The sequence below is a fragment of the Camponotus floridanus genome, unplaced genomic scaffold, assembly GCF_003227725.1.
Source record: "Camponotus floridanus strain SB8 unplaced genomic scaffold, Cflo_v7.5 scaffold47, whole genome shotgun sequence".
Classification (NCBI taxonomy): domain Eukaryota; kingdom Metazoa; phylum Arthropoda; class Insecta; order Hymenoptera; family Formicidae; genus Camponotus; species Camponotus floridanus.
In genome coordinates, this window is record NW_020229625.1 from 971,696 (window position 1) to 990,574 (window position 18,879).

An 18,879-nucleotide genomic window follows, 5' to 3' on the forward strand; every position below is an offset into this window, starting at 1 on the left:
TAAAAAAATCGCAATTCTAACTTTCAGCTAATAAATTGAAAGAATATCTAAAAAAAGCTAATGTAATTAAAATTAATCGCGGCATTTTGTTGCAATTGTACAATAATAATGACAGTGTTTATTACAATTTAATTTAGACATATTGAAAGTAAGTATTTTATCAACAGTGAGTAAATTGCGGTTATCCTCAAGCTTCCAAAAAGTGGAAATGCAGTTAGATGGCGCACGAAATGTTCGATTTATTTTTCTGCCAGCTGACAGCTTGTATAGAGGTCTAGCAGTTAGACGGGTTTGTCTCAGAGAAGAATCTTGTGGAGTTACACGTCAGTCATTAAAATAATGTAGATTTGACTGAATAAAATACTTTTTCATCGATTTTGTCACCACGTAAATATATATTTATAACGAAGGTAGGAAATCTTCATTTTCTACTTTATTTTCATAATATCTAAATCGTGTAAGGTCGTAAGTAGTGCCGTTATATCGGCATCGCCCGAATTTGATCGAGTTGCAATTTCAGTATTCGAAGTTCGACCGCGAGCTTAAATACCAATTAATTTGTCCTGTACGTTCTATGAACAATAATTTGAGCAATATCACGATTGAGCAAGAAAAAAAATATCGTTCGCATAAATTTAACCATCATTGCCGACTTAATGATTTGGACGAAGTTGACGTCACTGCCGAAAGATCAATAACTGAGCTTGAATTGGCGTTGTTTCCTTTCCCAGTTATAATGCAGATATACTGATATCCTTCTGAAATGTACACGTTTTGTTATGAAAATAAATATATGCGCTCTTTTCTCTCTCTCTTATCTTGAATATATGAATAAAAAAATTTGTAATATAAAATTTGTAATATATCTCTCAGGTATTGATCACTATACGACAAGATGATGTCTGATCGGAAAGCTGAGTTGGAGAGGAAGAAGGCAAAGTTGCAAGCTATTAGGGAAGAAAAGGAAAGACGTAGAAGGGAAAAAGAACAGAAAGATGTAAGAGATAAACATAAGTGTTTAATTATAAAAAATAATTGTTCATATATATATATATATATATATATATATATATATATATATGAAAATATATATGTAATTATTGTGATATTAAATTAGTGTGATATTAAAATGAATTTTGTGAATTATAGGTAGAGGAGGCAACTGTCAGAGCTGCTGGTACAGATAAAGATCAGCGGAAGGAGATAGACGCAATGCTGTCTTCCTTGGGTGTAGCACCGGTATCAGGTAAACAGGGTGTTCCCAAAAGTCCCGGACCGGTCGAATATTTCATAAACTATGCACTCTAGAAAGAAATGTTTCAGACAAAAGTTGTATGGCTTGAAGGGGACCATCAGATAGTGGTAATGATTTGACATGGGAGAGTCATTTGAAAGTCATGTGAAGATCACCGTCAATTTCTTAAATGGAACTCCCTATTTTTTATTACATATTCGTGTAGCTTATCTCGATAGCTTTCCAAAACACTATAATAAAGTATTTCTTTATTGAGTACTTTTCGAGTTATGAGGCTTGAAATTATTTCTTAATTTTACAAATATCTTGTGAAATATTCATTTTTCGATTATCTTACCTTAATAATTTTATGTACAAAATAATGAGAGAAATCAATTGTTAATTGCGAATTACATATTTTTTTCTTAAAAACAATTATGTTTTTTCTTTACACCAATTGATTCTTCTCATTATTTTGTACATACAATTATTAAGGTAAGATAATCGAAAAATGAATATTTTACTAGATATCTTATGGGTTATGTAAAATTAAGAAATTATTTCAAGTCTCATAACTCCAAAAGTGCTCGATAAAGAAATACTTTATTATAGTGTTTTGGAAAGCTCTCCAGATAAGCTATACGAATATGTAATAAAAAATAGGGGGTTCCATTTAAGAAATTGATTGTGATCTTCACGTGACTTTCAAATGACTCTCCCATGTCAAATCATTGCCACTATCTAGCCCCCTTCAAGCTATATAACTTTTGTCGGAAAAACATTTCTTTCTAAAGTGCATAGTTTATGAAATATTCGACCGGTCCGAGACTTTTGGGACACTGTATAATTATAATCTATTTGATTGCACACATATTATATGCTTTTCTTTATATAACACTTTATTTTTGTTTATTTCTAGATGTACTATCTAGTTTATCTAGTATGAGTTCGTTAACGCCTGAACAAAGCGCCAATGCTACACCAGATGCCAGTTTGCAACCTTCTAGCATAAATTCTGCTCAAAGGTATTTATATGATTTGAATATCTTTTATATATATTTATTTTTAAAAACGATTTTTATATATTTTTGTCCTGGCACAAAGCAGTGCAAGCCGAAGGAAGAATCGAGAGCTCACAATCGTTTCTGTGGCACATACAAACATTCCACCGAAAGAACCAGTTGTTTACAGCAAGCAAACGCAGACAATTCAGACAACGCATACATCTCACGACGGTGAGTCAATATTTCTCTTATTTATTTATAGCACATAAGTGTTACATCTCACTTATAATCTTGCAAAGAAACATTTAGATATTAGAAAACACGTTTTCTTGATATTTAATTCACAATATTTCAAGACATAAATATTGATAGAATTAATAAAATATGATTTTTGAAAATTCTTGAAATATGATTAGTTGATTACAAGATATATATATATATTATTATATCTTTTTGATGTAATTTTTAACAATGTCTTTGCTGCTATTTTATGCTAGATAATTCCATTATCAATATTTACTTTAATATAAGTCTACACATAAATTTATACATTCACAATGCGTGTTTTTCAAAATCACTGAAATATCATCAACCTACACATTAATTTTTACATCGAGGAATTTACATGATTGACTATGGTAAAGTGGGTGGTGTATAAAAGAGAGAGTATATTATACATATCATTTTCAATTGCAACATTGTGTTTACAAATTTGTAACCACATACTAAAGTTTTAACACTATTTCCTTGTGTGTTAACTATAAATGAAATAAATAATAAATGAATGAAATAATAAATTACACAAGTGCAAGTTTTTTATTTAGTTTTCTTTGAGTGATAAATAACATTAAGATTGAGTTAACCTTTTTTGTTTTCTATGATTAATTTTCTAGTGGAGGAAACTTACATATTCTCAAAACATAAATTTAATAATTTAGTGCAGTGCAATTACTATTTCGTATGTTTTTTTTCATATTATTTATGAAGGATTAACATTTTTCAACACTTTTACATAATTTTTTATTATTCAAACAATACTCTGCATTAAAAAATAACATTGAGTATTGTCTTTAATGCTTTAATTGTTACTTAAGATCTATTTATCGAAGATTGATTACTTTTAAAAAATTGCTTAAAACATTAATGCATTTAATTTAACATCAATTAGTATATTAAATATATGCTGATTATTTATATATTTAAACCAATATAAAAAAAGTAAACAACATATCATAACATTATAATTAGTTTTAATTGAAAATAAATAATAGTATTTCTTCTTACTGTACCTTAAATTATATATGTAACAAATATATATTGATCGGTACATGATAGTATACACGTTTATATATGTATAATAATCAGTCTGGGTATGTCTTTGGTTTAAATTATGATTCTTTTGGTGGTGGCAACGTTCTTACATACAATCTTTTTTTTTTCAATAACACACACACCCGCAAATTCAGTTAGTTCTTGAATATTTATATATATGTTTTGCTGACTATTAATTTCAATTTTTTTCCGGCAATAAAAAGAGAATTATAAATAATTAATAATTAAAAAATTATATAATTTTTATCTATTTTATTTTTATACCACCTACTTTACTATGTAAAAAAATATAATGTAACATTATTTTCAAATGAAATTTAAATTTTAGTTTGGAAAATTATTTTTTTTTATTTTTTATTTTTTTTATTAAATAATTGACTAATTCATTATTCATTACATTGAAGTACATGCTGCTAAAGGGGAATGCTAAAGAAATATGTATATGTATATATAGATAAATATATATAGATACATATATGAAATAAATTCTTTATATATGTTTTCTAACTGATCTTGCGGTGTTAATTAAACATACGCATATTCCCTTGTCTTGCGATACAATCTGATTGATTCATCCGGTGTTGGACACAAGGACTGTCCACATCGTCCTCTGCATACACCATCTACTCCTCCTGTTCAACAACAACACCAACTCACTCTTGCTCCGCAGGCTACTTTGAGACTGACTGGTGGCGTCCCAGGAAAGGTGGGTCTGCACCAAACTACCTATGTATGTTCTGTCTACTTTTTTACTACCCTTCCATAATTGTTGTACGACATTATAATATAGAGGTAGAAATATATTGTGGAGGTAGAGATATATCAGATTCCAAATGAAGAAATGTAGAATCTTTGGGGTGCTTTGCGCTTTGGAAAACGTTGCTCCGCATATTTTTTACACTGTGATTCTTCGTTCTTCATATATTTCAAACTATGTGAAGACAACGAGGAATCATGAAGGTTACATGTCAGTTGCTAAATAATCGATTTTATATTGGAACTATTTTACACGAATTTTGTATGTGGAAATTTGTAATTGTAAGTACTATATTTGCTGTCTTAGCAGCTAATATATATATATATATATATATATATATATATATATATATATATAATTATATACAGGGTGTCCCAAAAGTCCCGAACTGGTCGAATATTTCATAAATTATGCACTTTAGAAAGAAATGTTTCAGACAAAAGTTATATGGCTTGAAGGGGGCTAGATAGTGGCAATGATTTGACATGGGAGAGTCATTTGAAAGTCACGTGAAGATCACCGTCAATTTCTTAAATGGAACTCCCTATTTTTTATTAAATATTCTGGTAGCTCACGTCGAGAGCTTTCCAAAACACTATAATAAAGTATTTCTTCAGTCAATTTCTTGAGTACTTTTCGAGTTATGAGACTCGAAATCATTTCTTAATTTTGCATAAATCATAAAATATCTAGTAAAATATTCATTTTTCGATTATCTTACCTTAATACATTTATGTACAAAATAATGAGAAGAATCAATTGGTGTAAAGAAAAAACATAGTTATTTTTAAGAAAAAATATGTAATTGTTAATTGCAAATTACATATTTTTTTCTTAAAAACAACTATGTTTTTTCTTTACATCAATTGATTCCTCTAATTATTTTGTACATAAAAATATTAAGGTAAAATAATCAAAAAATGAATATTTCACAAGATATTTTACGGTTTATATAAAATTAAGAAATGATTTCAAGCCTCATAACTCGAAAAGTACTCAATGAAGAAATACTTTATTATAGTATTTTAGAAAGCTCTCGAGATAAGCTACACGAATATGTAATCAAAAATAGGGAGTTCCATTTAAGAAATTGACGGTGATCTTCACGTGACTTTCAAATGACTCTCCCATGTCAAATCATTGCCACTATCTGGCCCCCTTCAAGCCATACAACTTTTGTCTGAAACATTTCTTTCTAAAGTGCATAGTTTATGAAATATTCGACCGGTCCGGGACTTGTGGGACCCTGTATATTTATATTTATATATTTATATTATTATATATATTTTTATATATTTTGATATTATTTAAACAAATAAGTCCACATCTCGATTATTTCTAGAAAGTTTCATGCTTTTATTTCCACATACAGATGACCATTTAGTTGCATTATAAAAAAGCTTACTCATGCTTCAGTAATTTAACAGAATAATTAATTGAAAAAAAATAAAGTTACACAGCACATTAACTTTAGCCATCCTAACTCTAGGTTTTTTGGAAAAACATATGAATTAGGAATGCAAATAAAATGTTGACAAAACTCTTATACCATGACTGATGCATGCTGGCAGAGGATTGATATTTGTACTCACAAAATGACGATTATCAATATTTCTCCAGTACACATACATATATAAAAATAATCCAATATGTGATAATCTATAAACAATTTTTAATAATTTATGACAAGTATGTATAAAATATCAAAATAATTCCTTTTATGATATTTTTTAATGTTGCATCTTTTAATGCTTTATAAGATACTAATTGCTAACGTGTATTTCTAATATTTATTTAGATAATTGCTTCTAAAATTATTATTTGCTTTACCGATGATTGTTTTTCATATTCTAATAAAAAGAATAAGCAAATCAATTTTGAAAGAGACTTAGAGGGTGGGCATAAGTGTGACAAGGGATGTAAGTGCGATATTGCAGCTTGTTTATTCGAAAATATCTATTATTATTAAATATAGCTTAAAAAATTAAAATTATTTGCCATAATAATTAATCAATAACTAATTGACACTGTAATTGCTATTAAATGAAAGTGTTGAACATCAAAGATAAACTACTCTAAAAATGATAAATATTCTGAATATGTACGTTTCCTCTTATACGTAGGAATCGAGAAGCACCGCACATTATAAGAACTTACAAAATTACATCTACCTAACTACATTCAGCATTATCATAATCATTTTTTACAAGATATACAGCATTTTTTAATCATATTAAGATAAAATTTTAATTTTATTTATAGCTATTTACTTTTTTAATATTTTTTTACAAACAAATTATATATCTGCATCTGAATATATATTATCGTCTCTATAAATTATATTCTTTTTTTAAACTATCAAACATATTACAACTACTAAATTTTTTCTTTTCAATACTTTTGTGGAACTCTTGTACAATTTTATTATCGATTTTTTATTTGAAACTAATGATCTGAGTGTAGAGAGGTATTATTAGTGTAGTGCATTCTTATGATATATTGTAACTAAGTATACAATTTTTTTTCCCTCCCCTTCTCAGCTCATGCATTCGACTATTACGGTAAGTTATGATTTCTCTTGGTTCTGAAAGCGATTTTTAGGTTCAGAATTAGGTTTAGCTTGATTTCAGTTTATTATTCTCTTAAAGCAATGAGCATTCTAAAAAAAATGTTATGTGAATTAAGATTGTTAATTTTTAGCAATAGATTGACGTGATATTCAATTCAACTTTATACATGCTATTCAAAATTATTTATACTAAAACGAACGCATTAAGGTAAGAAAAATTAGATTTCAAATTTGCTTGCTAAAGAACATAGTTTTATATATTATTTTTAGTTATTGTTTTATATATTGTTTTTACCAAGATTTTCATTATATATTCGCAACATAACTGATAGTGCTTTTATTTGAGGATAGATACAGCCTAAAGCTTAAAGAACAAGTAAAAAAAATATCCTTCTATCGAATTGGGCATTTTCAATAGGAAAAATCTTATAAAAATACAGGAATGTGTAAAAAAACAACTCTCCACCCAGAATCTAATCGGGTTTTTGCGCTATCAGATCGCTTTTATATTTCTTCTAGCTCTTTTTCCTCTCGTTATTTATCTATATTTTTGGGTGCATTTGTTCTTATTTATTATATCTGTTATTTTCTAAATATTTATCTGACATCCCGACTCTATTGAATAAAGAAATCTGCTATCGGAGAAGGGGGACACACGACACAAATCTATCTGCATATACTTGATTCTTGCAGAGCATGTATAAATTTTGAAGATGGTTATTTCGACATCTCTGGCTCCTTAAATACGATTAGCAATATTTTCCAAGCTACTTTTACAAACTATACTATTAATTTCACAATAGGCATGTTATAGAAAAAATTATATTCTGTTTATATTTCGACATTGACAAAGAAATATAAGGATAAAGGACAAAGATTATTAAACCGTTAAACGAAAATGAAGAAAGTTGAAAAACTTTGATAATTATTTTAATAATATTCTTGACAACATATATCTTAGGTGACGTACCAAGAATATCAGAATGTCTTTTGAGGAAAATATCCATTGGCAAATCTTGTCACAACTTAACGCACCTTCCAGAGTTCTCGGCGCGACTTTACAATCATTATCTGAAATCTCTTTGGGAATGCTAACATATGTATCATAACGCTTACTAACATGTAAACAGTGTTTGCTGGTATTTAGATAAAATTATCTAGATAATCATCTAGATAAAGAAATGGCTTATCTTTATCTTTAACTAGATGAAGAAATACAAAGTATCTTTATCTTTATCTTAGATGAAAAATATATGTCATCTTATCTAAAAATTGTCTAAGATGATGTTTTCATTATGCAAAAAAGTTTTCCAGGCATGCTTCTAAAAATCTATCTAAAATATCTAAAATATATTTTTTATATTATTATTATTAATATATTATAAATATATTATTATTATATTATTAATATATTATAAATATATTATAAATATAAATTATATATTACAAATATAAATTAATAAATAAATATTTATCATATTATTTATATATCTTTTTGCTATTATTTAAATATTCTTTAGGAAAAGAGAAAGAATATGTGTTTATGATTTTAATATCCCATTTATAATCTGCGTCACATTTTTTACAAATATTTATAATCTTCTAAAATAAACAAAAATATCTAGATAATTATCTAGATTATCGCAATAATTATCTCATCTTTCATCTAGATTAAGTAAAAGCAAAATCATCTTTATTTCATCTAAGATAAATTTACGGATTTTTTTATCTTTATCTAGATAATTTTGAAATTATCTACAGCAAACACTGCATGTAAACAATTTTTATAGACTGAGGTGTTGTGGGATATTAATTTTAAAAATTAAATTTAAAAAATAATCTATCAGACACAACATTATTCTCGATATATACTGACTTTAATAAATTTTTTGTCTACTAACACAAAATCTTAATACTTTATATAATGATGTATTGCTTGAGCTTTTAGTGGCAAAAAGGAACCCTTTTATAAAATGTTCCTTGATTATAGAATATTGCTTTTTAACAGCACGAGGGTGACGCGTAGCAAATTAGTAAATTAATATCTAAAAAAAATAATTATATATGAAATCTCAGCACAGCAGTACAGCATTCTCAAGAAATGATATGCATATTACATGTGAATATTTCTTAGCGTGATGAATTTCTTTTCATAATGTTGGCAGATCTATTTCCGTTACCAATATATTTTTTTAGAAAGTAACTATTATTCCAAATATTTTAATTTGAAAAACTGGAAAAAATATATAGTTTTTATTTAAGTCGGAGATGTCAGTATGTTATATTAAATTAAATCATTTCAATTTCATGATCCCTTAATTGTCTACATTTTAGTTGTTTCCGAACTTCTTTCTGAGATTTATTAATATTGAGTTTTTTGACATAAAATATATATATATATTTTATTTCCGAAAAATATTTTATCATGTTTTACATTAATGCATTGTGCAAAAAAATATATTTTGAAAATATAAGTAGAAGAATTTAGAACAAAGTTCTTATAAACAAATTATTAGTAGTTTTGTCAAAATGCATATTGAGAAATAATGGATTTGGAATTGGCCTCCCTTAGAGTGCATCAATGTTTTAAAACATAATTATTAATGGGAATATTGTACGCTTGTGTATGTGTATATATACATATATATCTTATGATTTGATAATTTCAATTTTTATTTTCAAATCTCTTAAGCAATTGTTGATGTACTTTGCATGACAAAAAATCAAAAGAAGTTATTTGAATCTTATATTGCAATATATTATTGCGAGAATGATGTAACAATAAAAATTTTTCACAATTAAATTAACGAAACGAAAGACTCAAGTAACTTTTAATTTTTGTACATGTACATTATGCATCAATAACACAGGCCGACAAAATTTAGACCCAGAAACCAGAATATACTTTTCCTAAGGTTTTTGACGCGCTGAATTCGAATCCGAGGTCAGAATTTCTCTGGTGGCTCCGGTTTTCGAGATATTCTAACCTAAAAGTGCCCAAATTACGGTTTTTCAAGATATTAGAGGTTATGTTACATCGCAAGGTAATTTTTTTTCATAAAACCATTAATGGAGTCCGAAAGTACTACTCTTCCTCTTTAAAAAACATTTTGATTTGTCCGGATATCTTTTTTTATCTTTGAGAAATCGTATGTTCAAATTAAGTAGTTCGACTTATTTCTCAATATTTGGAAAATGATTGATTGTTTATCAATTAGTTTGTAACAAAACTCATTTTAATATACCGAATTACTATTCCGGGTGAGCTTGTTCCCGTAGAATCCGATTGAATCATTTATTTCTCAAAAAATATTTTTGCAATAGTTTGTTTAAACAAATTGTTTAAACAAATTGTTTAGACAAATTAAATTTGCAAAACTAATGTCAAATTTCTAATCAGCGTGCATCAAAACCCTTTTAAAAATGTATATTTCGTGTACATACATTATATTGTACTTATCTGATGCTATTCAATTTCCAAATATCAAAAATGTCAAACTACTTAATTTGAACATTCAATTTCTCAAAAATAAAAAAAGATATCCGGACAAATCAAAATGTTTTTTAAAGGAAGAGTAGTCTTTGCGGACCCCATTAATGGTTTTATGAAAAAGAATTATCTTGCGATGTAACATAACCTCAAATATCTCGAAAAACCGTGATTTTGGCACTTTTAGATTAGAATATCTCGAAAACCTGAGTCACCAGAGAAATTCTGACCTCGGATTTGAACTCAGCGCGTCGAAAACCTTCGGAAAAGTATATTCTGGTTTCTGGGTCTGAGGTTTAGCCAAATTTTGTCGGTCTGTGTAATATTCATTGAGAAATATTTAAAAAAGCCTACAAACTTCCGGCAAATAAGATATCAAATTGATTGACATTTTCTTTTCCCTCCTTCAAGACGAGTACAATCTAAATCCTGGTTTAGAATGGGAGGACGAATTTACAGGTAGGTAATTCTCTCTAAGGATGATTCACTTTACCTAATTATTTCACTGACATGTTCATAATTCACATTCTTACACAAAGTTATGCCTAAAAATAACTTTCTTATTGTAATTTGTTGTTTTTGCTTTATATTTTGCACTGAAAGGAGGGAATTGTCGCCAAGTTACAATTTGCTTGACAAGATGCTTTATTTTCTATTCTTTCTTGTTTCTGTTCCTAAGATAAATTCGCTTTAAGTATTGTGCATGCAGAAATTATAAATTTATAGCATTGTTATTTTTTAAAGCAGTGAGTTATACTGCAAATTGATATCTAATAATTTTGATAATATTTAAGATTTGACACTTTAATTAAGAGATTTTGTTATTATACATTTATTAATTCTTTATTATTTCGAGAATTTTAAAGTGATAAAATTATAGATTATTTTATTTTATTCATTGTCATTGTGTCATAGCTGTTAATTTAATTAGCACTGCATGAGACCTGGGAAGTTGCGTTAATTTATATCCTCACACTGTATGTACTTGTTTATTATATTACTTAAAAAAAGCTATAGAATCGCCGTGACAAAACTCACTTTCTTTCCGATTTCATTGTTCATTAATCTTCGCAAATTTTGATCGTTCATCATTATCTTACAAAATTAATATTAATATTAATATACTATAAAAAGAGAAAGAAATGATGAAACTTCACATATAATTATCACATTCTATATGCGTGATTCTTATATGATAACAGTTTAATCAATAACATATAAATCGCGGATAAAGGGGAAATCAATATTTTTTTATTACTTAGAATATATATTCACATTTATTTTTCTTTACATTTCCCCATTCTTTACATAGTCCCATTTCACTGCATGTCAACAAAGGGTGGAGAGAAAATTGAAAATAATTGAAAAGATAAAGTAATACCAATATATAATATATAAAATCAGTTTTATTTGTGAGTAGTCTATCAACAAGCAGTCCACCTTTCGTATACAGGGTGTTTCATTTTAATTTCCCCAAATATTTCGGAAAATTTCGCAAATATTTCGGAAAATAATAAAAAATCAAAAAAATGTTTCAGACAAAAGTTGTAAAAGACAAAAGTTTGACAAAAGTTGGTTTCTAGAGGGGCATAAGGTGGTGCCTTATTAGTTTGACCTTGAAGAGTTACATGAAGGTTACATGAAGGTCATTTTGAATTTCTTAAATGGAACACCCTATATATTTTTGCACATTCTTGTAGCTCATCTCAAGAGCTTTCCAAAACACTATAATTAAGTTAGTTCATTAAGTACTTTCCAAGTTATGAGGCTTGAAATCATTTCTTAATTTTACATAACCGTAAAATATCTTATAAAATATTCATTTTTCGATTACCTTACCTTAATACTTTTATGTACAAAATAATGAGAGGAATCAATTGGTGTAAAGAAAACAACACAGTTGTTTTTAAGAAAAAATATGGAATTGTTAATTGCAAATTACATATTTTTTCTTCGAAACAATTATGTGTTTTCTTTACACCAATTGATTTCTCTCATTATTTTGTACATAAAAATATTAAGGTAAAATAATTGAAAAATGAATATTTTACAAGATATTTTACGGTTTATATAAAATTAAGAAATGATTTCAAGCCTCATAACTCGAAAAGTACTTGATGAAAAAATACTTAATTATAATGTTTTGGAAAGCTCTCGAGATAAGCTACAAGAATATGCAAACATATATAGGTTGTTCCATTTAAGAAATGCAAAATAATCTTCACGTAACCTTCATGTGACTCTTCAAGGTCAAACAATGGCACCATCTTATGTCCCTCTAGAAACCATACAACTTTTGTCTGAAACATTTTTTCGAATTTTCATTATTTTCCGAAATATTTGCCTGGGGAAATTAAAATGAAACACCCTGTATATGTTTAATTTTGACGTCATCTAGGTTCACATTTTTATGTATATATAACATTTTGTTTTCATTTATAAAAAGTTTTTTTAGCATGGTATATTAATCATGTAGCATTTATCAATGCTTTTAAATGTTGTTCCTTAAAAAAAGTTTTGTTGTTGAAGATTGCAAGTTAGAGCTATTAAGAAATATATTACCCTGTTTTAAAGAAATGAGCACGAGTTCATTTTTTATGATATGCTGGCATGTAAATTGTGGCACTTAAAATTAAAAAAAAAAGCAAATATAAAAATGTTACAGAAAATAATGTTAGGACTTATGAATTAGTAGAGAATGTATAATGTTGTTTTTCTCTCATAGATATGTGTATAAAATGACCAATTGCTGCTTTGTGAATACTTTTCAATTTATTTTATATTTGTTATAAAATAATTTTTTTCTTCTTTTTTAAATAAAAGCACAGCATCTCTGAAAGATTCGATAAATTCGTTAGAATATTTTCGAAACTAAGTAAATATAGGTAGATCAGTAGCTAGATAGTTAGTTATATCAAAGTTAGGGTAGAGAGGAATCAGCTTATTCACCACAGTTTTGACATTTGATGATGGCCAAGCTGAAGACGAAGAAAATAGCTTGCCGCACATGGATGGTTTCCAAAGTAAGCTTCCACCTGGAATTCTTCCTCACGGATTACCGCAAGTTAAGGAAGTCCAACCTGCCGTGACGCAAGTAGAGCAAGAGAAAGAGAAAGAAAAACCTAAGAAAGAAGGTGAATAAAATTATTATTCTCTAACAATAAAAAAATTTTTATTACGATCAAATATTATTATTCCAATAATAAAAAATCTATTAATTTCAAAAGTACGAGAACTTAGTGAAGAAGAGAAGCAGATGATTATCTTATCCGAAGACTTCCAACGATTTCTCGATCGTACTAGTAGGATTGTGGAGAGAGCTCTTGGCGAATCAGTCGATATTTACACTGATTATACTGGTACTATGGACGGTGAAGATGGAATGTAAGTATAAAAAAAATTATTAAAAAATTATTTTATTTTTCTTAATCTTCTTAATCTAAAAAAATTATTAAAAAATTATTTTATTTTTCTCAATCTTCTTAATCTTCTCTTCTACAAGCTGTAATTATAACTGCTTTATAGATATATTTTGTTTGATTATTAACAATTGTTCAGAATTGTAACTGTTGTATTTTCAGGGACGAAAAGAGTCATCAACGACTTTGGCTAAATCGTTCGTTTATCTGCGAACGATGGTCCCGTAATCGTTGTGTGACCTCCATGGATTGGTCGCCCCAATTCCCCGAGCTTTTAGCGGCTTCGTATAACAATAACGACGACACTCCGAACGATCCTGATGGAGTGTGCCTAATTTGGAATACGAAATTCAAGAAAACAACTCCTGAATTTATCTTTCATTGTCAATCACCTGTTATGTCTACCACGTTTGCTAGATTCCATCCAAATTTGATCCTGGGCGGCACTTATTCTGGCCAAATTGTACTTTGGGATAATCGAGTGCAGAAGAGAACTCCTATACAACGCACTCCTCTTTCTGCTACCGCGCACACTGTAAGTGACTTATCACACTTCTAGATGCACATTAGGCAGTTAACTCCTCCCTGACTGTTTATGGAAATTATCACTTGTAGCATCCTGTATACTGCTTGAGCGTCGTTGGAACGCAAAACGCGCACAATTTAATCAGTATTTCGACGGATGGGAAATTGTGTTCGTGGAGCTTGGATATGCTATCGCAACCGCAGGAAGCATTAGAATTGCATACGAAGCAATCGAAAGCGATTGCTGCTACATGCTTGGCCTTTCCACATGGTGACGTTAACAATTTCGTCATGGGAAGCGAGGATGGAACGGTTTATTCAGGTAATTGTCTATATTATATATTTGTATGTATATAATTGTCTATATTGTATATACAGGGTGGACCATTTTAATCTATAATGGAAAATATCTCGGAATGTTGGTGAGATACAACAAAATGTTTTAGACAAAAGTTGTATGGTTTCAAGGGGGACATAAGATGGTGTCATTAATTTGATCTTGAAGAGCCACCTGAAGGACACGCGAAGGTCAGCTCCAACTTTTTAAATGGGACACCCTATATGCTTTTGCATATTCTTGTAGCTCATCTCAAGAGCTTTCTAAAACACTATAATTAAGTTAGTTTTCATTAAGTACTTTCCAAGTTATGAGGCTTGAAATCATTTTTTAATTTTACATAAACCGTAAAATATCTTGTAAAATATTCATTTTTCGATTATTTTACCTTAATACTTTTATGTACAAAATAATGAGAGGAATCAATCGGTGTAAAGAAAACATACAGTTGTTTTTAAGAAAAAATATGGAATTGTTAATTGCAAATTACATATTTTTTCTTAGAAACAACTATGTGTTTTCTTTACACCAATTGATTCCTCTCATTATTTTGTACATAAAAGTATCAATGTAAGATAATCGAAAAATGAATGGTTTATTAGATATTTTACGGTTTATGTAAAATTAAAAAATGATTTCAAGCCTCATAACTTGGAAAGTACTTAATGAAAACTAACTTAATTATAGTGTTTTGGAAAGCTCTTGAGATGAGCTACAAGAATATGCAAAAGCATATAGGGTGTCCCATTTAAAAAGTTGGAGCTGACCTTCGCGTGTCCTTCAGGTGGCTCTTCAAGATCAAACTAATGACACCATCTTATGTCCCCCTTGAAACCATACAACTTTTGTCTAAAACATTTTGTTGTATCTCACCAACATTCCGAGATATTTTCCATTATAGATTAAAATGGTCCACCCTGTATATACATATTTTACATACAGGATTTTTGAAAAGTCTGGAAACGATCGAATATCTAAAAAATAAAACATTTTAGAGAAAAATATTTCAAATAAAAGTTGTTTGATTAAAGAGAGCTATAAAATGGTGGCAATGGTGGCAATGGTTTGACCTTGAATAGTCACTGGAAGGTCACATGAAGGCCACCTTTAATTTCTTCTAAACGGAACATCCTATATATTTTTGCATATTCCTGTAGCTTATCTCGAGTGCTTTCCAAAACACTATAATTAAGTATTTTTTCATTAAGTACTTTTCGAGTTATGAGGCTTGAAATAATTTCTTAATTTTACATAAATCATAAAATATTCATTTTTCGATTATCTTACCTTAATACTTTTATGTACAAAATAATGAGAGGAATCAATTGGTGTAAAGAAAAAACATAGTTATTTAAAAAAAAAAAATATGTAATTTGTAATTAACAATTACATATTTTTTTTTTAAACTATATGTTTTCTTTACTATGTGTTTTCAATTGATTCCTCTCATTATTTTGAAAATAAAAGTATTAAAGTAAGATAATCGAAAAATGAATATGTTACTAGATATTTTATGGTTTATGCAAAATTAAGAAATGATTTCAAGCCTCATAACTCGAAAAGTACTCAATGAAGAAATACTTTATTATATTATAGTGTTTTGGAAAGCTCTCGAGATAAGCTACACGAATATGTAATAAAAAATAGGAGGTTCCATTTAAAAAATTGAAGGTGACCTTTACGTCACCTTCAAATGACTCTCCAAGGTCAAATCATTGCCACTATCTGATGGCCCCCTTCAAGCCATACAACTTTTGTTTGAAACATTTCTTTCTAAAGTGCATAGTTTATGAAATATTCGACCGGTCAGGGACTTTTGAGACACCCTGTATATTATATATTTATGCCACATTGTGTATATTTTTTTAATGAAAAGTAACATAATTTCAACACAATTTCAATATAATGTCGAATAGCCTGCCGACACGGTAGCCGCGCCGGGTTAACAGAAACGTACGAAGGTCATCAGGGACCGGTCACCGGCATTAGCGCACACGCAGTACAGGGCGGGATAGATTTCTCCCATCTGTTCCTGACGTCTTCTCTCGACTGGACTATCAAACTCTGGAGCCTTAAAGAGAACAAGCCGCTCTACTCTTTCGAACACAACGGTGACTACGTCTACGATGTCGCCTGGTCGCCGACACACCCGGCTCTGTTTGCTGCTGTTGATGATTCAGGCAGGCTAGATTTGTGGAATCTGAACCAGGATACCGAAGTACCTACTGCTAGTGTTGTCGTCGATGGGTGTCCGGCTCTGAACAGAGTGTCGTGGACGCCAAGCGGATTACACGTCACTGTCGGAGACGACACGGGTAAAATATGGGTTTATGATGTTGCCGAGGTACGTATGATGAAAATTTTTTCTTGTTTATTTATACAATCTGGTGATATATACATTTGACTATTGAGGTTTACGAGGACAATACGAGGACAATATTTTATTTTTTTTCAAAACAGCATTTAGCTCATCCAAGGATTGACGAATGGAACAAGTTTTTGTATACACAACAGGATCTAAAGAATAATAAAGCAGATGAAGAATTGGATAAACTTAATCTTAACTCTGGGCCGTCTTCGTTAACATCTATGACATCTATTTCATCAGTTCCTCTGAGATAAAAAGTATAATTTTGTTTAATCATTTTAATAATTTCTTAGTAAAATTAATTCTATTTGCAATCATATAAAATATTGATTAAAATGTGCTTTGTGATGATTTTATTAGATGTAATATTAAATGGATAATCGCCAATATTTTCTACTTTTTGCTGTTGATAGAAATTAGTTATATTAAAACAATTCGTAATGCTTAAAGATATACATACTAAATGTGCTAAATATATTAATATAGTAATTCGAATATAAATATATCTTCAATTAATATGATAAGAGATATATCAGTTAAATATATATTATCAGACTTGTAAATAATATTTAAGTTGTAAAAGATTTTTAGGGAATTTGTTGATAGAAGTTATATATATGTATGTGTATGTTTCGCAATAATTTATAGATATTGTCAACACATAATATATTACATAATACTAAATTCAGGAGATTAAAGCCATTGATGAAAAATTATAAAAATAAATATTCTCTGAATTTTGTGCAACATTTGTTGGGACTATACTCATACTATACTCATTAAACTATATGTTGGTTATATAATCCCTTATATTTATAATCCTCATAATTTGCTCACACAATTCATTTTATTCATTCATCTCTCGCAATAATCGTTATTTTAAGAAATGTATATTTATTGAAACATTTTTGTAATATTTCGTTTAAGTCAATATAAATGTATATCATTTATTGTAAATGCTATAATATTGCAAATAAAATCCACATAGACACACGTTTTATTATGCTTCTATAACATATATTTATTTTACGTCATATATCTATTTTTTATATACAAAGAATAACGCATTCATAATTATAGGTTGTTTGTAATTCATCATGATGACGTCACTCTGCTGCTCGTGACGCATCGTAACGTGAGATAATTAGCATTGGGTTTAAATACGAATGACGATAACAGTGGCCTTCGCGATAAGGAAAAAGCTTGTTGATTAATAATCCAAGTATTTTCTAATCATTTTCTGTACATTAATACATTCCTCTTCTCTCATTAATTTATTTATGCCCATTAGCAGTGTTTGCTGTAGATAATTTCAAAATTATCTAGATAAAGATAAAGATCAAAATCCATAAATTTATCTTAGATGAGATAAAGATGATTTTGCTATTATTTAATCTAGATGAAAGATGAGAATTATTGCGATAATCTAGATAATTATCCAGATATTTTTGTTTATTTTATGAGACTATAAATATTTATAAAAAATATGACAGATTATAAATGGGATATTAAAATCATAAACACATATTCTTTCTTTTTTCCTAAAGAATATTTAAATAATAACAAAAAGGTATATAAATGATATGATAAATATTTATTTATTAATTTATATTTATAATATATTTATAATATATTTATAATATATTAATAATATAATAATCAATGTGTAACAATACATATATCATTTTTATCAAATATACATTAATGCATTGCACAAATTTAAGTAAAACAAGTACAAAATAAAGTATATTTCTAATATTATTTTCCAAATAAAAAAATATATCTTAGATATTTTAGATAGATTTTTAGAAGTTTGCCTGGAAAACTCTTTTGCATAATTAAAA

At 28.3% G+C, this 18,879-nt stretch overlaps 1 protein-coding gene across 39 annotated transcripts; it reads left to right on the forward strand.

The window, feature by feature from the left end:
* The first annotated feature begins 267 nt into the window (after positions 1-267).
* On the forward strand, positions 268-17,439 carry LOC105258511 (cytoplasmic dynein 1 intermediate chain). Of its 39 annotated transcripts, none has more exons than XM_025412003.1 (14): positions 268-410; positions 874-997; positions 1,150-1,246; positions 2,154-2,259; positions 2,339-2,469; positions 4,163-4,300; positions 6,868-6,888; positions 10,798-10,845; positions 13,341-13,520; positions 13,614-13,770; positions 13,968-14,340; positions 14,421-14,652; positions 16,584-17,011; positions 17,128-17,439. In XM_025412003.1, exons 2-14 carry the CDS (start codon positions 896-898, stop codon positions 17,287-17,289), a joined length of 2,175 nt encoding a protein of 724 aa, XP_025267788.1. In that variant the 5' UTR covers positions 268-410; positions 874-895; the 3' UTR covers positions 17,290-17,439. The 39 variants fall into 39 exon arrangements, with proteins under 39 accessions (XP_025267788.1, XP_025267790.1, XP_025267793.1 ...); XM_025412005.1 differs by having other exon boundaries at positions 268-387; XM_025412008.1 differs by having other exon boundaries at positions 13,365-13,520; positions 17,128-17,438.
* The last annotated feature ends 1,440 nt before the right edge of the window (positions 17,440-18,879 follow it).

Excerpts from the sequence above, each read along its gene's own strand:
- LOC105258511 (XM_025412003.1), top strand. The coding sequence starts at position 896 with ATGATGTCTGATCGGAAAGCTGAGTTGGAGAGGAAGAAGGCAAAGTTG. Across the intron at positions 998-1,149 it reads GGGAAAAAGAACAGAAAGAT|GTAGAGGAGGCAACTGTCAG; the intron begins GTAAGAGATAAA and ends TGTGAATTATAG. Across the intron at positions 2,470-4,162 it reads AACGCATACATCTCACGACG|GACTGTCCACATCGTCCTCT; the intron begins GTGAGTCAATAT and ends GTTGGACACAAG.